Consider the following 23,303-nt stretch of genomic DNA (forward strand, 5'->3'; position numbering starts at 1 on the left):
CAATGTGCTTGTTAGTTTTCAAGAGCGCCTCTTTTGGTGAAGTGCAGCACCCAGCAGATGATTTCAATTGCTTGGGTCTGCTGAGCCCGCAGTCAGCACTTGTACATGTGGCTTTTCAATCAGGCATGTTTGGCAGACATCAGATTTGTGAAAAGCAACATTTTCATCAGCCTTTCTTGCTTTTGCCATCTGAAAGAACAATGGGAACTAACTTAACAATGCTGTGATCCTTTCATGTTGAAGACAAACTCCTTTTCATAACCACGCTCCTTTGGGCTCCTCTGCTCCAAACAAAAAGCTTGCTGCCTGTTCATTTTAGAAAAAATATTTATTTTAAAGGAGACAAAATGTAGTTGGTGCACAGACCATTTGAGGCTCGCATTATGTGCAACAGGGTGAGAGAACGATGCGTGTGATAAAACTCTCTGAGGCTTGTTCTGTCAAGGTTGCCAAAGAAAGCACAAAATGTGCTCCCAGTGTGTGAGAGAACAAAGGGCAGGACTCTGCCTCCTGGTCTTCTTTTTATGCAACCAAAGAAATAGTTGCTAACGACTTGGCTGCAGTCTACTGCCAAGTGGTCCAGAGATGCCTCTTTTTCCATTCCTAGCTTTCAGCTGGAAAGTTCAGTGCTGTCAACTTTTGAGAAGATGAAAAATGGAATTCAGTGTGGAATCCCCACTGGAGAACAGAGTTGCAAGCTGGACGGGCACCCAGATTGTACTTATTACAACTACAGGCACAGCCTGTTCCATTACAGGCATCTCATGCTGCCTGTCAAATGAATACATTGCTATGTCTTACTCCCTATGTCGCTGAAAGTTATAAGAATTTCACACCTGTAAGGAAAAGATTACCTGTTTTATGATTTTCTATACTGATTTTTATTTCAACTAAACAGCAAATATTTAGAATAACAGTTGGCAGTTTGAGTTTTCATATGAAGATAGTTTGCCAAGAGCTTTAGATTTTTCCTAAAGGGTTTTTTCCATCCGTTGCTCTTTGACTTAGGTTTTTGGGCCCAGCTAGAAGTGGCATGGCCCTTATGGAAGTTAACCTACTCAGTGGTTTCATGGTGCCTTCGGACGCAATTCCTCTGAGCGAGACATTGAAGAAAGTGGAACATGAACATGGAAAACTGAACCTGTATTTAGATTCTGTAAGTAGCAAAAGTTAAGTTTCATATAGGTAACCATTGAGAAAGCTACCACTTATTTCGTTCAGAAGTCTCACTTAACATGTTTTCTGTAAGTCATTATTTCAGCTTTTTTGTGTCACTGAATGACGTTCACATGGCAACCATATATTTATCCTCACTGAAAAGACATCGTTATGCAATTAGAATTATTATTAATGATGAGCCTGATCAAAGTCTTGATAACTATGTCATTATTTCATGTCAGATGTGAAATATATAGAAATTGCCATATTATAATTTTAAAAGTTCAGTCCAGATCTCAGTTTGAGAACCGGCTGCCTCAGGGAACGGCTAAACATATATGTTTACATGCTGCTGATGAAAGCTTTAATTATATGTTAATTACAAACTCCAAGGTATTGGTTTTGGAGTTTTCCCTGTATCTGTGACGTTCTTGTTAATGATTATCTTAATTTGAGTGTTCATTACATTTTGACTGATTAATTTGACTTTTCTTTTACTGCTAATTGGTATGTAATGGAATGTTTGAAGGCATTTATCAATTTCAGATTCCTTAACCAGTATTGTTTGCCAAACTGGCATAAGCTGCCCCTTCTGTAGGCAAGGAGGCTGGCCCTTTGTACCTCATATCAGTCAGTTATTGGTTGTGGGGTGCACCCCCTGCTCTAAGGTTACCTGCCTTGCTGGGTGCGGTGGCTCCCTTGAGCTGAGGGCGCATCTCTGGAGAAGGGGCTGCAGTGAGCCCTCAGCAGCCTTTGTGGTGGTGCACTGCCTGAGCGGGGTCTGGGCGAGGCACCAGGGCGCAGAGCATACTGCTTGGGTGGGCTGCTTACCTCACTACCTTAATTCTCACTATCCCTTTCAGTAAAATGCGAGTAAGAACAAACCTATCTTGTAAGGATTGTTTTACGAGTTAAGTGGTGGTGTTCATGTTGTTTATATCAAGTGCTTACCATATCAGTGGGCACATAGATGTGCTCCCTAAATGTTAATTTCTATATCTGTTTCCTACAATGATAAGAAAAAGAAATGTTTTTTACTTTATCATGAACATGTAGTCTGCCACCCCGTTAAAAGTCTTTTGTGTTTTTCAAGGTAAATGAAACCCTGTTTTGTGTTGATATTCCTGCTGTGAGAAACTTCAAAGTTTCAAATACACAAGATGCTTTAGTGTCCATAGTGGATTACTATGAACCAAGTAAGTGTGTTTTGGAGTTCCTCATCCTTTAGGAGTTAAGCATTTATTCATTCATTCATTCATTTGAAGTGGCCACCTGTTGGATTGGTTTCATGGGAACGGGTATTGTTGGGGGGGTGGAGGATGGAGGAGAGCAGAGGAGCTTCCCATTTAAATGAAGACAAGTGATAATTGACAAGGGCCGCATGATATGTGTAGCATATGCTATTAAAAGTGATGTTTTTAGCACAACCATAAGGACCTACAACTAGAATATGCATCTGTGTACTGGAGGGCTTTGGGGAGAAGAAGAAAAAGAAAGAAGAAGACTGGCAACAGATGTTAGCTTAGATGCCAATCTTTAAAAAAAAATGATGCTTTTGCTCATAATGTTTTAGGTTTTTAAGTCACAATTACAAAATGTACAAGGAAAAGTTGACATAGAAGTCCAGTTTATGTTCAATTTCCAAGGTTTTGCTTCTGTTGCAAGCACCCATTCCATCTGGTTCCTTTATGAAATGGGAGCTCTTCAGGAGATGGCGTGAACGGAGTCGGCGCTGGAAAAGCCTCACCTGGGTTTAGGTGTTTCTTCACTGAGGGAGTCTATTGTTTTGCTAAAGTGTATACATTATAACATATTTTTTTTAGCATATCAAAAAATATAGTCCGTTTGGAAAATAACTTGAGCTTCTTTGATTTTGCTGGTGACTTGTTTATAAAATGTTAGAAATTCAGGATGTGGGAGTACAGATCTGGTTTGGAGATGACCTAAGTTAATTAGGACGAATTGACGTTCAGTCACAGAGTGACTTTTTGTGGGTGTGCGATCTCCGGGCTGAGGTTTCTACTAGTAATAAAACATATTCTGAGTAAGCACTGCTGCTGGCTCAGAATCGTCAGGGTGCACGAGGATTGTGGATGTTGCCATGTGTTAGGCAGTTGTAGATGGTTACACTTTAAAATAAAGTGAACTTGTTCATGTTGTTGGTAGTGTTTGATCGAGTATTCATTTAAGACTAGGGCGCAGTACCACTTACTCTCTCTCCTTCTAAGGCCACAGGCCCATTCCTCCCCTCCTTTGCCTCCTGTTGGAACTGGAGGGGAGCACGCCCGGGGTCTGGCGGGCGTCTTGGAGACGGGGGCGGCGCTTTCTCCTGGGGGGCTGCCCAGTGGAGGCGCCATGGCAGTGCCTCGTCATCCGGCTGTGTTATCATACCTAGGTGAAAAATCCTCCAGCTATTTCTTACGTGTATGGAGAATATTTTAAACATTTAAGAAGCAAAGAAGCTTCAGTCTATGTAATTTCTTTGTAGAAAAGAACTTTTTTACAAAGGAGATATTTTAAAATGAAAACATGGGAAAGATCAGAATAATAAAAACCTACCAACCCATTTTTGAGAATCCTAAGGTTACAAAATATGTTTATAATATTAAAAAAATCAATGAAAAATCATGAAGAAATTTGAAAATAGAATGTTTTAAGAAATTATAAAAATTAAAATCATTTATGTTTTGCAGTAAGTTTACTGTAGTGTTTTAGATGCTTTATGTAGTTTTTTTTGTGTTAGCTTGTACCATAAAATTTACCGAAGTTGAATAGTTTTTAGAGACTGAGTGCTCAACATCTTAAAATATTGAAACAACGCATTGCATGGGCCGAGTTCTCTGTACTTATGTATTTTTCAATGAAGTGCACGGTAAGTATTTTTTTCAGAAGTGTAATGATTAGACTCTGAAGGCATGGGAAGTGTCACGCTGCACCAGACTCTCTTGAGGTGAGGAAGTCCTCCATTTCACTCCTCCCTCCTCCAGGCAGAGCTCCAGCCGTGCTGCACTGGCAGCCGCAGCCTCTTTTCCTCGTGGCGCCAGCCAGCTGCTGGTGGTGGAGAGACTGGACTGGAAGCCTTGTTTCCCTCTTGGATTTGGTTAGCAGTTTGGGCCCCTCTTGAGCATTTTAGTTGTTTCTTGTAAAAAAAAAATAAAATTATGTGAAGAGTGGAAAAATCAGAAAAGTGTATTGAAATGCTCTTAAGTTTTGGCAGACTAAGTGTTTCTAAACAAGGGAGCTATGTAGACTGTTGTCCTTCTCTTTGCGCAGGGAGACAAGCGGTGAGAAGTTACAACTCTGAAGTGAAGCTGTCCTCCTGTGACCTCTGTGGGGACGACCACAGCTGCCGTCCTTGTGAGAATGGGGTGGCGGCCTCCTGTTGTCACTCGTCTGTCGTTTTCGTTTTCTGTTTTGTGCTTCTGTTCTCTTTGCAGTGTTGGCTGTGATTTAAATTTTAAGGACTCCATGTAGTACTTAGATTTCCGGAAGTCACATGTGATTGTCTTGTTTCATAACCAAATGTTGCCTCTGACTATTTCAAAATACAATTTTTTTCTTTTTATGGGGTTGAGGGGATGCTTGGTCTTAGTATGGGGTATGGGGTCTCAGTACATGTAGCTGCACAGATTTCTTCACCTGACTTCTGTGTGGAACAAAACCCAGAATTATTGCAGTTGTGTATCCTTATTTCCTCCTCTTAAAATCTTTTAGGATCTTTTTTGGAGGTGTTGTTTTCTCCAGAATAAATGCATTATTTTAGATTATTCTTTTCATCTTCTAGAAGAGTCGAGCCCAGGTTCTTAAGCGCTATTAGACACCAGAGCTTGCTTTAGTATTAAAGGTAGATTTCTGGGAACTGGGGGACTACAAAAGAAGGAGGAGCTTGTTCTGTCTCCTTCCCACAGCCACCCTCCCTGCTCTCCAGCCCAGCCCACCCCGGTGGGCTCAGTATATCCTTCTTAATTGGATATTACCTCTTTCTTTTTAGAATGTAGGTGGTGAAGTGTCTTTTCAGGAAATGATGTTTTTCCACTTCACATGTGATTTCGTATCCAGCCATTACCCTTCTGCTGTTTTTCTCCTGTAGAGAATGAGAGAGGGCGTGTGTTTCTGTGCTTTGCACTCTAGTTCAGAGGTTGAGGAGTGTCCAGGAGACCGCCCTTGGGCTCTGGCTGCGCTGCGCTCCCTCCCTGCCTCAGCCCCCAGGGATCCGGTCGGGGTTGCAAGGCAGGAGTGTTGCGGTCTGTGCCTCCAGTGCCTTGGACTAGAGGAACCTATGCCAGGAGACACAGGTTTTGTTAGTAATGGGGGACCATAAGCTGAGGGTACAACAAAATCCTGTCTAAGATGCCACAGGTTGATCTCCCTGTGGTCTGGGAAAGAAGCTGAGGTTTGATGGGGCCCAGAGAGTCTTGACATGCATCTGAGCTGAGTGTCATGGGCTGTTGCCCAGGGTCCTGGAGAAGCTCTTCTAGACTCGGGTGCTGGTGACATCTAACACTTGCTGGGAGCCTTTAGGAAGATTTCTGAATTTTGAGCACCTGGATCATTGGTTACCCTGTATTCTGAAGGACAGTATTCATTTATCTGGGTGAAAATTTTAAAGAAAAATTCCTTTCTTCTCCCCCCTCATTTTCCTCCCTCTCTCTCCTTTCTTTTTTCCCTTCTAAACATATTAAAATATTTTAGATATATCCAAAATTAATTAAAGCTCTTTTCCTAAATCTAAGAAATGGTTTAATTTGGCCTCTTAACTCCATGGCATTTCTTTCAAGTGGATGTGGGGAAAACGATTGCCGTGGGCTCCACGGAGTCTGTGCTGCAGTATTTTCAGCTGTTTCACAATAAATCCATCAAAAATAAAGTCTGCAAATATATCTTTTAGAGTTAACATTTTAAATGTTTTTATTTTGGTGAATTTTAAGAAGTTATAGTGCAGTGGGTATTCATGTATTGCTTATGGATATTTTAGAAACCAAGGTAGGAATTACCAACTTGCAGTTTAAACTTGAAGTTTAAAGCTTGAAGCATATATGTAGGAGACAGATCCTCAGAGAGTGGTCTGTGGAGAGAGAAGATAAATGTCAAATAACCTTCTTTCTTTGCTTTCAAGCGAAGAACAGTCTTAGTTCTCTTACACCTTTGAGACAGACTGACCTGAAAAAGGCGCTGGGTGCCTTGGGGCTGCCTGGGTGGCGTTTCCACTTTACGCCCTGAAACTTCTTTAGAGATGAAAGTGTCTTGTAATGAAGTTCCGGAGGGTGTTGGCAAAGGATGCTCCCTCTGCTGTGCTGCCTGGGGAACTTTATACCAACCATCAATACCTTACGTTCCTGGTAAATAATTTTTACCGAACTTCTAGTAGTGGTGTATTAGGAAACACTACAATGGAAAGGCCATTGGAAGACAGCTTGTATCTTTTTTAGATCATATTTCCTCATATAAAACCTAAAGCTCTAATACTTTTTTGTGAAGTACTTCAGATTTCAGATTAAAACGTCATCTTGTAACACGTCTCTTTTTATTATAAATTTATCAAAAGTGAGGAGGAGGAGGAGGAGGAGGAGGAAGTGACATCCAGCGAGCTCTGACTCAGGCGCACGGGGCCGTCGTCCTCCTTCATGTCTTTCTAGGAGAACTGGCTCTGCCACAAGCAGTGGGTTTGGATTAAAAGCAATTAAAAAGCCACAGGCATGGGGAGAAAGGAGGATATGCAGTAGTAATAATAGTGTAGACGATTTTCTTCATATGCTGTAAGCAATAATAGTAAAACGCTCATTTTACTTTGCTTATGCGGAAGCTCTTCCATTTAGAATGCCGTCAATTTCGTTTACTGATACGGACTAATTTAAAATCCCCCTTCTCTCCCACTAACTGGGAACCTTATTGAGACAGTAGCATATGTCACTTACAGTGTTGACTGGCCAATGGTTCCAGAGACTGAATGCTGGAAATAGTTAGCAGCCAGACAATTCAAGGACAGAACAATGCTTTTGTATTTGGTTCCACCATCTTGCTACCATCAGTTATAATTCTGAAAAAGAAATTAAAATAACCAGCAATCTGTTCTCTGTATCTGTGAGTTTGGCTAAAATAGGCCCAGTTAATGAAATACTTCCTTTTATTGTGTTGTTCTATTATACTTTATAGTTTTCAAAATTTTGTAACAAGAGTATCTTTGGTTTAGTATTTTGGTTATATTATAATCTGAGGAGCATTGTGCTAATATAAAATCCAGATATGCATCTATTACCTGTTTGTTACTTATGTATGCAATACCAAATCCCACACCTAGGGGTTTGCAGAATTGTAGATAGCATAATTCTCCCTGCTTCCATTCTTTTGGGCCTGGGTATAGTTATCTTTTAAAAAATGTTATATTTAGCCCTAATTTCTGTTTATGTTAAATATAGTTATAAATAGTCTGGCAATATAATATCAGTTATCTTTATTTTGATATAATTTAGTTATTTCATTCAACATTTCTGGCTGTCCTATGATATTTTTTAAAAATGGGAGTTATGATTTTTGTCATTTTTTTAAAGAAACCGTTTTATTAACCTGCTGACATATAATCTGTTCTTTGTAACCACCTTATTTTTTCTAATTTGCTTTATTGAAGTTTAATAGTGATCTCTATAAAAATGTGTTGTAAATACCTTCTTGACAAGGTTTCTTAACATAAGGGCAGTACTTATTCTGACTTTGCCAAGTGGCTCCCGTGGGCCCAGTGCCGTTGTGCATTCTGGGGCATCATTTTCTTGCACATCGTAAGTCTGAGACGCTCGCAGGAAGTGGACTCACTCCTGGATAAGCTTCGGCACCTTCTACACTCTCAGTGGAGGCTTCTGTTAGAAGAGTATATTCTTCATTTTTCTTTGTTTTCAAATTCCAGTAAGGCATAGCATTTTTAAGCACTTAAAAATTTCCTATCATCTATTCAAATGATATTGATGTTCATGTTAAATGTCTTAAGTTGCATTGGGAGTAATTTGAGGTGTAGCTCTTTTTGTCACTACTTTGGATGGAGCACCATTATCCTACTTTCTTTGGGAAACTAAGCAGTAAATATAAATCTTTAATTAAGCATATATCAGTGAGAGTAGGCTTGTTTCAAAACTATTCCAGCCAATGAGTTGTGTTTTCATTACCTCATCAAAAGATAGTGCCACATCACATCATTCCATAGAATGTCATTTTCATTTCAATTATTGTCACACAGGAAAATAGATATTTTCTAGATGATTTCTGAATTTCTCACTTCAAAGGGCACTGATACATTGGTATGTGTGGGTCTCTGTAATAGGGATGGTATTGACACACGTGTTGCTACGTATTTAGGAATAATTCTATCTCATGTTGTCATGAGGCCACAACGTACCCCTCTCCTGCGCAGTGTCTTGAATCAGCGGTGGAGGGTGGTTCCGTGTTCCATCCGTAGGTCTTCACGGTTTATCTTTGATAGCTTCAGTACAGTGTGGCTCTGTTGTAGGCCTTCACGCCCTTATGTTTGGGTTTTCAGTAGGGTGCAGTTGATGTGGTGGGGCCAATTTATTTTGTACACAGGGAGCTTTATATAGTTGTATTTGTAAATCCCCTATTTTGAGAAGCCGTTTTGCATATGAGAAGAATACTGTTGAAATAAAACATTATTTTCCCAGAAACTAAAGTTTTATATATTGATCAAGGTGATTCTGAAAGTTTAACTTTTAAATGTTAGAATGTTATGTTATCATTAATTGTACACTATTATGTATTGAATAGGAAATTATGGTTTATCAATAAAATATAAAGTTCACATCTATTTATTATCAGTATTCTTTTTATTTTGTCTTAAACCATGTCTGTAGCACGTCTCCTGTACCTAAACCTATTTAATTGTGAGAAATGGGATATCTGAGGGTAGGGTCGAGTAGGCCTTATTGTGTTATAAGAGTTTGACATGAGTGAGGTGAAAGAAACTTGACCACCGACCCCTTCACCTCTCTCCTCATTCTTTGGTTTTGGTGTTGGGGTGGGGTCTGTGGAGAGGTAAGTGATACACAGAAAAATGTGAGGTGAGGACTTGCTCACTCAGCATCTGGAAATCATGTAGAAATATAAAAGGCACAGTTTGTGTACACAGGACTGTGGAGGCACGGATTGTTGCCTCCACAGTGAAACACTTCAGGTACGTTTTTCGCTTGATTCCTACGCAGTGTTTTTTTGAACAGTTTTCCTACTGTGAATTTTCTGGACTTCTGCAAAATCCTAAAGATAGTATAGTGACTCTGAATTGGGGATGATTTTGACCCCAAGCGACATTTGGCAACGTCTGGAGATAGTTTCCATTGTCACAACTGGAGGTGGTACTCCTAGCTTCTAGTGGGTAGAGGCCAAGGATGCTGCTAAATGTCCTGCAGTGCACAGGACAGTCCCCAACAAAGAGTTATCTGGCCCAAATTATCAATAGTGCTGAGGTTGAGAAAATTCCTAGCTAAGTGATGCTAGGCACTTCTAGATCACCTAGTAATGTCAGTTAATTTAACATGATTGATTTATTGCCATCCTTACACAACAATAAACTCATTATTAATTTAATGTCTTCTTTAAACAACAGGAGAGTCATTAGAATCAGTGGACAGATACTTAGCTTAACAAATAAGTCTATATCTCAACTCTAGGAAGCTTAGGTTGGAGACTGGGGAAAGATGTAGTAATTATTTTTTGAAAATGTCTGTATTGGTAGTTTCCAAACTTGGTTGATTATTAGACTCCCCTAAAGTACTTGGCTTAGCAAAAGAACCTTGGTCTTACTTCTAGAAATCCTAATTTAGCAAGTGTAGGATTGGGTTCTGAATCTAAGTTGTTAAAGCTTCCTAGTGATTCTGATGATCATTTCAGTCTGGAAACCACTGGAATGTGAAATGGTTTTCATGCCATTGTGGATCCTCTGCCCTTGAGTGTGGGTGTAACCTGTGACTTGCTTCCAGCCAGTAGACTATGGCACAGGCGGCAGGATGCAGGTGATTGTAGCGCCCCCTCGCTGGAGTGTCTCCTGCCGTCCTGGCTTTGAAGAGGTGAGCTGCTGTGTTGGGAGGTCCCTACGGACTGAGGGCAGCCTCCAGCTGACAGCCAGCAAGAAAAGGAAGCCCCTACAGCTGTAAGGAACTGAGTTCTGCCCACAAAAGTGGATCCTTCTCCAGCTGAGCCTCAGTGGAGACTGCAGCCCCAGCTGCTGCCTTGGCCATGGCCACGTGAGACCCTAAACAGAGAAACCTACTACTTGCCCAGACTCTTGACCCACAGAAACTGTGAGATAATAAATGTGTTTAAGTTTGTAGTAATTTGTTACACAGCAATACAAAACTAGTACACAAGTTTAAAAAGCAGTTAGTTCTGCTTTATGTACTAACTTATTCATAACTGGTACACCTGGTGTCACCGTCTCTCTGCAGTGAAGGGGCCTGCAAGCACGTCTGTGTTAGCCCTGGTGCCCAGCACTCCCTCCGCTGCCGCTGCCACTTCTGTCGCTGTACCGAAGAGGAATGGTGCCCTCTGCAGTCCTCACTGCTCGAGCTACACTGACTTCCACACTGAAGTGGGCTGTCTCCTCTCCCTGACTCCGTGCCATACACGTCTCCCTTGGAGACAATGGGGCTGCTTGTGCCTCAGTGCTCATAGAGTTTTCAGTGGAAACTGTTCTTTCAGTTTCTGCTTATAGTGTCCCCCTCTCTCTCTCTCGTTCTTTCTATTTCTCTCTGTGGCTCAGACCTAAGTCCAGGAGGCCAGGCTGCATGTTATGGGGTGCAGATACTACACTGTCCTCCCCAAATGTCTTGGTTCTGACATCACAATCTCTCTGTGTTTCTCTCTCGGTCATCTCTTCAAAATCCTTGAGCAAAGTTGACTCCTGGCAACCCTCTCTGCCAGTAGTTCACTAGACACATTCATGTATAGACACCATGGTGGGCTTTGGTGCCAGGCAGGCCTCGGCTCAATCTTGGCTCTTCCTCTTATCAGAGAGGAGAGCATCTTCTCCTCTGGAATATGTGACATGGAATGTTCCCTAAATGTTCTCGGATTCTCTCTTTCCCTTAACTCACTCCACCTAGAAGGAGAAGAATGCTGCTCTGAATTGTCAAGTTGGAGGAATGAATTGGCAACAGTGGACGCATCTCCCCCTTGTCCATCTGGGGTCCCATGCCGACATCCTCCTCGGTTCCCTTGTGCTGACATAGGTCTTGCTGGGCCCAGTGCTGCCTGGGATGGGTGAGGAAGTCTCACCAGAAATGGGCTTCAGTGGGTAGGTCCATTAGGTTCCCACACCCCAGGCTGTGTCCTCCAACTTAGCCTTTATCAGGAATAGAGTGAATATTCTGATTCTTTCACCTGTTGAGTTTTGTACACCGGACAGGGATGAAGGATGCTATTTATTGCCTTCCCCCAGAGACCCTATACCTCTACCAAGAGTGTGATTTTGCACACTCTTGCAATATCTGGTACATATGAGGTGCTTAATAAATTATGGTGTGACTCTATGTCTGCCTGTGTCAGTGGATGTAGTTTAGGCTCTAGCTGTAAATGCATGCCTTCTGGTGGCAGGGGAGGGAACGCTCCCATTCTCCAGCCAAGCTGTTGCCTGTGGTGGGTCCCTTTGATGCCCCTAGCCTGTTCTGAGCTTATCTCTAATGCCCACATGGACCAGAGGTTGGCTTGGAGGTTGATGGATTCTCTTCTCTGCTACTGCTTGGGTCATCATTTCTGCTAAAATGATTCTTAAATGGGATCTCGAAGAAGATTCACGTAACAATTTATTCAAGGTCACCAGTGATAAATCCAGATTACAGAGATTCAGATCTGGGGGTATTGAGCCCCTTGACCTAGTTACGTAGTCCCATCAGGCTGTACAGGAACATGAGGCATCACCTCCCAGACTCCTGTAGTGTCCCCACAAGGACATTTCCTATGCTGGCAGGGAAATGTGTAGCTGGATTCTCATGGCTTTCTTTAGGCCATCTCTCTCTTCTTCCCTGGTCTTTTATCTCCGTTCTTCATTCTGAAGTTCCCACCATCTCCTCTTTTCCTGTCAGTTACTTCCTCTCAGAAATCGGCAAGTACTGGCTCCCCTTTTGCCTTCAACTTTCTCTTCTTCTCACATGAGCTGTGAGTGAAAGCTTTCTCTCTGTCCGCTCTGCGGTTAGGTCACATCCCTAAGGTGGATGAGAGAACTTTGGATGATTCTCCACTCTGTTTGGTAGTTGGCTTTTATTCTTGTTTAGGTTACCCCAATTATCTCAAAGATTAGACAATGGCCTGAGTTCAGGATGAGGGAGACATTAAATGGCAGAATACATAAAAAAGACTTGATGGTTAAACAACGTATGAGTGATGAGAACGAGTGCCTCAGGTTTCTCAACAAGAGAGGTATTAGTTCTAGTATAGCCTGCGTGTTTCAGGGTGTTATGCCTGGTTACCAATATCACGATATAAGAAGGTAGACCAACTAGAGTTCATATGGGACAGAGTGGCCATAATGACGTGAGGATGAAAGATGAAAGGATGTGGGGATGCTCAGCTGGTGAAAGAAACTATGTGGACTCCAAACACTTCAAATATCTGAAAGGCTACCACCTGCAAGCTCATGTTGCAGAATCATTACAATTGGGTAGGTTTTGGTGCAATATTAGGAGGACTCAAACAGAACATGTGTGTTTCAGAAGATAGTGACTACAGAGTTCCTAGCGTTATTTGGCAGAGACTGATGATCATTCGGGGCTGAAACTTCTTAAATTGGTATCTTGTCTGTTACATTTTTTTGTAGAGTGTTAAAAATGGTCAGGGTTAAGAGATTTTCTGGTTTAGTTCTTGTTACAGATCGAATTGTGTTCCCCCCAAAAAGATATGTTGAAGTTCTAACCCTCAGTACCCCAGAAGATGATTTTATTTGGGATTGGGTTGTTGCAGATGTAATTAGTTAAGATGAGGTTGTACTGGAGTAGGGTGGGCTCCTAATTCAATATGCCTGGTGTCCTTATAAGATTAGAAGAAGATGGCCATGTGATAACAGAGACACAAAGGGAGAATCCGTGTTACAACAAAGGCAGAGATCGGAGTTATGCAGCTGCAAGCCAAGGAAGACCAAAGCTTGAGAGGCGAGGAAGCATCTTCTACAGGTTTCAGAGGGAGCGTGGCCCTGATTCGAGACTTCTGACCTCCAGAACTGTGAGACAATAAATTTCTGTTGTTTGAAGTCCCCCAGTTTGTGGTACTTGTTATGGTAGCCTGGAGAAACTAATACAACTCCCCAGTTTTACTAAGAACCCCCCCAGAGGTTTTCCCTTCACAACTTCTTAACAAAATTGGAACTTCCGTCTAGCAAGTAGCAGGCACTCAATAAATATTTGTGGAGTGAATAAACCCACTGCTTCACCGTGATTTGAATTCTAGCGTGTCAGTGGCTTTCCCAGCCCCTGCTTCTGGCGTGTGGACCCAGTGGTGATGGCTAAGCCCCTAACATTGACCCTCTGCTCTTGTCAGTCCTGCCTTCGTGCCCCTACACACAGGTGGGAGGACCGGAATCACTATCCATTGTAGGCTAATTCACTGAGTTTTTAATAAGCTCTATCAGAGTGATGGAAGATAGAGTTCATCTTCAATGCCAGCTGAAATCATTTGGAAATGACAGCCCAGAGGGATTCTGCCAGGGATTTTGAGGCCACTTCTGAACCCTAGAGGAACAGGAGCTAGGATCTGCAGTGAACGTCTGCATGGATGAGGCGGGGTCAGATGGTGGGATTTGAGCTGGGAATTTGCCATTCCTGATTTAGGGTCTGCATTGTGCAATTTAGCTTTTAATTATATTGCCCTTCACTGTGAGTTAATTGTTTTCATTGTGTTGCTCTTGGTTCACTTACCACACTGTAAGCCTACATTTTTAAAATTTTCTACCCTATACCACAGACTCTCTCTCTATGTATATATTATCTCTCTGTCATCCATTTCTCTCTCTCATCTACTTATCATTTGTCTATCTATATGTCCATATTTATGATAAATGCTGTCTGACTGATGGACCCAGTGTATTCTGTAGGTTCTGAACTATAGATTTATAAATAGTGATAACATAATAATAATAAGCTTATGCACTAGAGGTCTTGGCATTCCAAACAAGTGAGAACAGACAAGTTCCTCTTTTTCTTAAAGGCTTTGATTCTCCAGTTTTAGTGTTTTTTTTTTCTTTGCAAGTTACCACACATTTTGTTTTCTTAGGAATTGGTTAACAGATATTAAAGAACAGGAGGAGTTATTTAGGCATATAAGATAATTTGGTAAATTGTCAAGTAAACGCTTGTGGTTCGAAGGTTTTTATTTTTCTCTTTCATTTTAAAGAAGCACACTGGAAAGGATCTTTTCTGTGTTCTTGAGAAATTCAATTAGGTTTGTAGCATTTTTCTCAGTAGCTTCTGAGAGTCTTATGCTCATTTCCCCCCCCCCCCAATTTTATTGAGAAATAATTGGCATACATCACTGTATAAATTTAAGGCATACAGCATGGTGGTTGATTTACATATATTGTGAAATGATTACCACATTGGTTCAGCTAAGATCCATCTTCTTATGTAGATACAATAAAAAGAAAAGAAAGAAGATGAGAAAAAGAAAAAAAAATTCTTTTTGTGATGAGAACTGTTAGGATTTACTCTCTTAACAAGTTTCCCATACGTCTTCCATACAGCAGTGTTAACTGTAGTCATCATTTTGTACATTACATCCCCAGTACTTACTTATTTTGTAACCGGACCACCTTCCTCCAGTTCCCCCTCCCCCAACCCCCTGCGTCTGGTAATCACACATCTGATATCTTTTTCTATGAGTTTGGATTAAAAAAAAAGTTTTTTTATTTTAGATTCCACATATAAGTGAGATTATACAGTATTTGTCTTTCTCTGTCTGACTTATTTCACTGAGCTTAATGTCCTCAAATTCCATCCACGTTATCACAAATAGTAGAATTTCCTCATTTCTTATGGCTGAATAATGTTCCATTGTATGTACCATGACTTCTTTACGCGTTCATCCATCAATGGGCATTTTGGTTGTTTCCATGTCTTGGCTATTGTAAACAATGCTGCAATGAACATGGGGGTGCAAATATCTTTCTGAGTGAGTGTTTTCATTTGCTTTGGGTCTATTCCCAGGAGTGGAATTGCTGGATCATATGGTAGTTCTAGTTTTAAGTTTTTGAGGATCTTCCATACTTTTAAAAAGATTTTTTAAGTTTCAAAATTTCTTTTGAATTATTTATTTCCTTTAAATTTATTTTTATTATTTTTTTATTGAGGTAAAGGCGGTTTATAACATTATGTAAAAACTCTAACAAACATACTGTTTTCCATAGTGGCTGTTCCGGTTTACATTCCCACCAACAGTCTGTGCTCATTTCTAGTACTGTCCCCTTCATCATAATTAATCTCGTCTCTCCTCCACACATCAGAAGCAATGAGAAGCAGGCTGCCTGAAGGGCAGGGATTGTGCCTTACTTGGTTTTTAATTTTCAGCATCTATACAGAGTTTGGCATATAGTAGACGCTCAATATGGTAGATACCCAAAAAGTTAATTTTTTATAGAATGAAGGGACTATTACTTATGTTTTAGGCCCGTTGCCTGATTCCCTCTAGGACCTCAGTTAATTTGTTTTGTCAGTGTGAATAATCCATAATCAATCTAAATAAAAATTAGAGTGAGTTTATTATGAGCCAGATCTGAGAACTAGCCTAGGCCTTCCTTCCCCAAGGAAGGAAGGGCACCAAAGAATTGGGGTGTACAGAGTGGTTATATACTGTCTTGGAACAAAGAGCATACATCACATATGAAAGGAATGTCCCATTTACGATTGTCGTGAGATGCTTAGCTAGCACAGCAGATCGGTGGTCAGCAGGTCAGTGGTCACAAGGTGAGCACAGCAGGTCAGTAATTAATCCTTAGTTTCTGGGACGAGATGCTTATCTTTAAAAAAAAAATGCTGCTTTTGGGGGTGGGAAACTACATCTCTGTCTTTAAGGGCACCATTCTTATCTTTGGGACACAGTAAATGTTTAAAGCAGATGTACAATGCATGCTCAACAGACCATATCAGGACCTTTTGGAAACACAAGGTCAGGCTTAATTAGTTTTAACCCAGATGGCTTCCTCATATACTCCAATATATCTTATTGCTTTTCATTTATTTATCATTTAGATAGTAAATATTCTCTGATCACCAATTCTAATGTGTGTAGGGGAGCATTTCCCTGCCACCAAGTGATTCTCAGGCACCAGCTGGGTGTCCTACAATTCAACTCAATTCTGACAGTATCTACCCGGAGATAGCATCAGATCCCATAGGTTAAGGCTTCAGTCCTACAAGACCGCCCCCCATCCAGACACCAGTCAAACGTGCAGAACCTGTGCTTCCGACCTACCACTTACAAACTGGAGGTTCCAGTGACCCTCTCCTGGGACTTCAGATGCCAGAGGAAGTCTGGGTTGTCACCTGTGCTTCTGGCTGACTGGCTGTAAGTCAGGTTCCCACAACCCCTCCTTGGGTTTAATTAATTTGCTAGAACTCAGAAACCCATTTACTCACTAGATTACTGGTTTGTTGTAAACAGATGTAAGTGAGGAACAGCCACATGGAAAAGATCATAGGGCAAGGTATGGGGAAAGGGCACAGAGCTTCCATGCCCTCTCCAGGCACCACTCTCCCAGCACCTCCACGTGTTCACCACTCATGCTTTATCTCTCGCAGCACTGAACACTACCTTTAACGCTGCAGATATTCAGAAGTGTTTAACTGAATATTAGAATTTCAAGTACCTGCAATTAAGAACTTCTCCCCATGGATAAATAAAAGATATAGGAATAGAGATAGAGGAAGTAAAGGGGGAAAAGAGTAGAAAGAAAGAAATGCAGGAGACTGAGAAATGTGGAATAGTGCTAAGCACAACCATTATGTGACTCACTAAGTTCAGTTATGGGGATTTGGAGAATTTCAGCTGATTCCAAATACTATAGATATTTAAATCATTAAATATCTTTTTAAGTGCTAAATAGAAAGTTAAATTTAATTTATAAAGTCATGAGCAAATGCAGCTCTGTGTGTTTTTGCACTATCTAATTTCTGGCCTTGCCCAAGTCTACAGAAGTAAAAAGGTTTCAATTCTTTGTTTTAAGTAATTTTAGTAATAAATATTATAGCTAGGAATTACTGAATATACTTTTGGAGTATTAGCATAATTGTAAAATAATTATATCATATTTATAATTATAGTTATAAAATAAGTATATCCTAAAAGAATAGTAATTATGACTCCTTACTAGGAGAATTTTTAAAAATCTTGAGAGTTTCACATATTAAAAACTATGTCCCTGCCAGCTGTGACTCTTTCTTCTTCCTCACAGCCCAACTTCTTGATATTATTGTCTATGTTTATTATCTATACTTTGTTTGTATCTGTTCTTCAAACTGATGTGGGCTCGGCAAGCCAAGGAGTCAAAAGAAAGATTTCTTGGACTCTCAAGGTCTGGCAGTAGTGCTCCTTTATTCAGAGAATAGCATGGAGTAGCATGGGGACAGGACCCAGGGGCAGTGAAGAGCTGCAGGCATGGGGACAGGACCCGTGGGCAGTGAAGAGCTGCAGGCATGGGGACAGGACCCGTGGGCAGTGAAGAGCTGCAGGCATGGGGACAGGACCCATGGGCAGTGAGAGCTGCAGCATGGGGACAGGACCCAGGGGCAGTAAGAGCTGCAGCATGGGGACAGGACCCAGGGGCAGTAAGAGCTGCAGCATGGGGACAGGACCCAGGGGCAGTAAGAGCTGCAGCATGGGGACAGGACCCAGGGGCAGTAAGAGCTGCAGCATGGGGACAGGACCCAGGGGCAGTAAGAGCTGCAGCATGGGGACAGGACCCAGGGGCAGTGAAGAGCTGCAAACATGGGTTGAGGCTAGGGCTAAATTTAAGGCATAGGTATGTGAGTTATCTCTTTACAAGACAAAGGAAAGATTATATAAAAAAATCATTCAAATGGTATCAGTGCAGGTGGGGTCTGGTTATCAGGTGGTCCTATAACTTTAGATAAGACTCAGATCAGATTAAGTCAAGAGGTCCTATGCTTCCCGGAGGATGATATAGATGGGTATGTAGGGCAGGACATCTTGGGCTTCTCTCCCTGGGGCAGGGGCAGCCTTGATCCTCAGCAATACCATTGACACCTGGACTTACTCTGTAAAAGGTACTCTGGATAAAGTGATCCACTCTCTTCTTTTTTTTTTTTTTTTTTTGTTGGAGGAAGATTAGCCCTGAGCTAACATCTGCTGCTAATCCTCCTCTTTTTTTGCTGAGGAAGACTGGCACTGAGCTAACATCCATGCCCATCTTCCTCTACTTTATTTGTGGGATGCTTACCAAAGCATGGCTTGATAAGCAGTGCCATGTCCGCACCCGGGGTCTGAACCGGCAAACCCGGGCCACCAAAGCAGAACGTGTGCACTTAACCGCTGTGCCACCAGGCTGGCCCCAGCTCTCTTTTTTTTTTTCTGCATCTATTGGATAGTTTCCTTCCTTCTTTTCTTGACATCTTAGTAGCATTTGACAATGTTGACCACTCTCTTTCTGGAATCTTCTTTGTCCACCTTCTATGTCTGCACGCTCTTCTGATTTTTTTCTCATCTGTCAGATGCGTTGTCTCAGTCTCCTTTAAATTCTCATTTTCCTTTGTATATTTTTTAAATGCAGACTTGAGGTATTTTGGAGGTATTATCAGAAAGACTTGGGAATAGATTGGATGTAGGAAGTGAGGAAAAGAGGAGTCAAAAAGTCTAGCCTTAGCAACCAGGTGATGGGGGAGAGGCATTTATTGAGATGAAGAAAAAAGCCTGGAGAAAGAGGAAGTGTGTATTGTGTATGTGTGTGTGTTTCTCAACGATTCCATTTGGGTCATTTTATCTCATTCCATTCCCAGTGAAGAGGAGCAACATATAGTTATGACCCTTGAGTAATCTGCTGTGGAAAACGAGACAACAGGCCCCAATGGAATTGCTTATGGTAAGCGCCACATCACCAAACCGAGACTTAATGTAATTACCATTTTGGGTCCCCCAGAAATGGAATCTTAGACTCGCCAGGCAGGAATCGCATGGTCAGTGTGAGTTAAGTAAGCTGCCCGAGAGACTTCCGCTGTCCCCTACAGGAGAGTGACCCTGCAATAACCAACCCACTTTCTTGCCCAGTAAAATCTCCTTGTTCCAGCTCCCTTCTGCCTGCGAAAGTCTTTCATTTTGTTCAGCTCCTCGGAGCTCCTTTCTATCTGCTAGATTTGGATGCTGCTTGTTTTGAATTGATTTTTGCTCAAATAAACACAAAAATTTTAGTATGCCTCAGTTTATCTTTTAACATTGCCAATGCAAAGAGTAACAACAACATGTTATCTAATTCCCAAGCACTGCTCTACTTCTGTCTCTCTCTTTTTCAATCTAGAAGAAAAAGCTAAAGGAATTCATATAGCAAACATTGGTGTGGACCAAAGGTTTTGATTTTAAAAAACATTTTATTTTGAAATAGAGTCACAGAGGTTGTAAAGTAGTACACAGAAGTCCTATATGCCTTTTACTTAGCTTCCCCAATGGTGACCTCTTGAATGACTATGGTGCACTTATTGAACCAAGGACATTGATAGGCACAATACGATTAACCAGAATACAGACCGTACTCCATTTTCATGATCTTTTTACATGCATTCATTTTCTTATCCGTCTTCATGTGTAATTCTAGGACAGTTTATCATGTGTATAGTGCTATGGTCTGAATGTGTCCCCCCAAATTCATTTGTTGAGACCTAATCCTCAAGCTGATGGTATTAGGAGGTGGGGACTTTACGAGGTGATTAGGTCATGAGGGCAGAACCCTTATGAATGGGATCAGTGCCCTTATCAAAGAGACTGAGAGAGCTCCCTCGCCCCTTCCTCCAGGAGAGGTTGCAGAGAAGACAGCCATCTAAGAACCAGGAAACGGGCCCTCACCAGATACCAAATCTACTGGTGCCTTGATCTTGGACTTCCCAGCCTCCAGAACTATGAAAAATAAATGTTTGTTGTTTATAAGCCACCCAGTCTATGGTATTTTCTTAGAGCTGCCCAAATGGACTAAGACATGCAGATTCCAGTAAACACTGTGACAATCAGGACACAGATCCTTCTTATCAGCACAAAGGAACTCCCTCAGGCTGCCTTATATTCATACACTTGCCCTCCCTCCTTAATCCCCAGCCACCACTCATTTGCTCTCCATCTCAATAACTGTCCTCAGGAGAATGTTATACAAATGGAATCATACAGTATGTGACCTTCTGAAGTTTTCTTCCATTCAGCATAATGTGCTTAAGATCATCCAAGTTGTTGTGCACATCAGTGTGCATTCCCTTTCACTGCTGAGTATGGCTTCAAGGATTGATTTTGAGAGCCTCCAGGAGTCCTAGGTATGGAGTGTGCATCACCTTGCCAACCTGATATAAAGTATTCAAATGACGTAACTGCAAGTTGATATAATGGGGAATAGTGAGTGTGGCAAAGGAAGCAGAACAAGGAAGGAAATTCTTAGCCATTCTCAGGAAGAAAGAAGGGGGTTGGGAACAATACCTGCACACCAACACTTCCCATACCTTATAGAATGCCAACAGGTCAATGTGGAAAAATTGTATAATTGCAAAGTTTAGGAAATCACAAAAAGTGTCATTGCTGTGAGATTGATCTTTAGAATATAACATATATTTTGAATGATAAGAGAAGGACATGATATTCTACTCTTTCCAAACCCTTAGACCAGCACAACAACGTCCTCTTCCTGGGATGTTTCTCTCTGGAAGTTTTCCAGGGAAAATATTTTGGGTAAAGCTGTTGGAAGTTAATACCCAATATATAAGTCCTAAAATGATCATAAAGTTTTATCACACAGTCAAGTATGTTTATTAAGTTGATTTTAAGGTTTGTAATAGGCATAAAATACAGTAAAGTTACTCTAATAGGGGAAATATAACAACCAAATATTCCTAATGGCAAAAAAAAAGTCAAACTCGTAGAGAGTAGAGCAGTGGTCACCAGGGACTGGGAGTGGAGAAAATAGGGAGATGTTGGTCAAAGGGTACAACCTTTCAGGTGTAAGTTAAGTAAGTTCTGAGCATCTAAAATTTGCTAAGAGAGTAGATCTTGTCTTCTGATCACATAAAAAAAAAAGAAGTACCTGTGAAGCAAGGGATATATTGACTTGATTATGGTCATTATTTCACAATGTATATGTATATTGAATCATCACATTGTATGCCTTAAATATATACAATTTTTATTTGTCAGTACCTCCATAGAGCTGGAAAAAATTACATAAAATATGATGCCACCAGGGGGCAGAAGAGGATAAGAGCAAAGAAAATGTCCCCCAAATAGTTGCCTGATTTTAAAATTCCTTTTGTGTACTAAAAATAAAATGAGATCTGAGAGGTTTTCCTCCTTCCTTTGAAAACAGATAATAAAGTTATTAAAGTATTCTGCTTGCTCTTATTACCATATACTTTTTAGGATGCATTCTGACCTTTGGCATGTAATTTGTGCATAATAATTTATTTTTAGAGTAGAAAAACATATCCAGAGTTGGAGCTATTTTTTGTTTTCATAAAAGCAAATCCTGATTTTCAAAACTTTGGGTAGTTTAGAAAGAGATGCTACTACCATATTCTACGATCATTCTTCTGTCCTGCTTTGGTTAGGGAATAAGTTATGGCAGGTAAAGTGTGAACCAGGATTTGTGATTTTAATCTCCTAATGGAATCAAAGAGTCTCCATTAGTCCTTTAACATGTATTTATTGCTATCTTTTTCTCCTACTTCTGCTTTGTGCTTGAAGTGTTGTTTTTCCTCCTAGTGCTGCTGCTTTTATAATCACAGCTGGAGAAGAACATGTATTACCAAAAAGACAGAACAACGGACTTGTTAGTGGAGGTGTGGTTGCCTGGTGAGCTTCTCAAAGCCCATCTTCACTGCACAGCACCAGACTCCCACGTGTTCTTTTGCATCGTGAACTAGCTTATCAGCATAGAGATGTTTTCTGAGAACCCAGGAAACCCCTCTCATTTAGAGGGACTGTCTAGAAATTCCCTAATAGGAAAGTGCAGTATTGGGCTTGATACTGTAATGAAGCGACCTCCCCTCCAGCAGCCCACCCCCTTTCTTCTTCCTTTCCCTAAGTGAACACTTGTTTGTGATACAGTTTTCCTGGTGAGGCAGGTTCTAGGATGGCATTTGCATCTCCCTGAAGGGGACAGGTGTTCCCAGGGGCCATAATCTGGGGAAGTAATGGGTCCTCAGACAGGAAAATGGAAATGGGGAGGTGGGAGAAGGAACTCTTGCCTTTCTCTGGGTAGTGCTATCTTGGATCTGAGCTTGGAGGTATTCAGACATACTTGAGAATGCTCCCAGATTGGGGGTGTTTAAGATGGCCTCTGTCACACAGAGGAAGGCTGAGAGATGGGGAAGTGGCTGAAGATGAGTGAATTATAGCAAGCAAAGCGGATTATCTAGTTTACCATTTGTTCTCCTCCTGTTAGGTCTTAGATGTTAGTGATTTCTAAATGCTTTGACCTTATTTCAGTTGCACCAAAGGGAATTTAAGGAAGACTTAAACCGTAAGGTGAGAACCGTGCCTCCCTGTGAGAACCAGTGTAGAAATAGCAGCAATAACGGACGAGTCCTTGAAAGCAGGAGTTTGAATGTCAGGGTCACAAGGCCCAGCCCTCCCTCTCCAGGAAAGCCTTCGCTCATTGCCACCTTGAAGAGTGGAGTCCCCTCAGGTACCCAGAATAGGACATGTGGAAAGAGCAGATGTGGGGATTTCTTCCACACAAAATGCTGCAGAGAGAGGCCCTCTAAACTTCTCCGTTGACAGTGTTCTTTCAAATCTATCAATCCCCAGGATGAGAAGATCAAGTAGATGATTTATCTATATTTATTATCAACTCAGAATTGACTTCCTCACCCAACTTTTTCAGGTGAGAAAACCAAAAACTGCTTCTGAGAGGTTAAGTGACATTCTCAAAGCCACAGAGTGAAAGTCGGGGTAGGGGCTAAAACTCAGGT

General features: G+C 41.3%; 1 protein-coding gene and 1 long non-coding RNA gene across 13 annotated transcripts in view; both read left to right on the forward strand.

Moving 5' to 3' along the window:
• Positions 1-8,965, forward strand: part of CD109 (CD109 molecule) — a 195,056-nt gene extending 186,091 nt beyond the window's left edge. For 11 of the 12 annotated variants that reach the window (XM_070558933.1, XM_070558934.1, XM_070558935.1 and 8 more), the window contains 3 exons: positions 1,009-1,156; positions 2,252-2,354; positions 4,432-8,965. In XM_070558933.1, coding sequence (XP_070415034.1) covers positions 1,009-1,156; positions 2,252-2,354; positions 4,432-4,607 — 427 coding nt within the window. In that variant the 3' untranslated portion in view covers positions 4,608-8,965. Of the gene's footprint in view, positions 1-1,008; positions 1,157-2,251; positions 2,355-2,804; positions 3,803-4,431 lie in introns of those variants that run through there. The other variant, XM_070558929.1, reaches the window with a different exon arrangement.
• A 10,133-nt stretch (positions 8,966-19,098) lies between these two features.
• Positions 19,099-20,287, forward strand: LOC139073600 (uncharacterized). The gene is made up of 2 exons (XR_011522505.1): positions 19,099-19,228; positions 20,152-20,287. It is a non-coding gene; the product is annotated as an uncharacterized lncRNA (long non-coding RNA).
• Positions 20,288-23,303: the final 3,016 nt, after the last annotated feature.

This window comes from Equus przewalskii, chromosome 9 (assembly GCF_037783145.1).
Source record: "Equus przewalskii isolate Varuska chromosome 9, EquPr2, whole genome shotgun sequence".
NCBI lineage: Eukaryota > Metazoa > Chordata > Mammalia > Perissodactyla > Equidae > Equus > Equus przewalskii.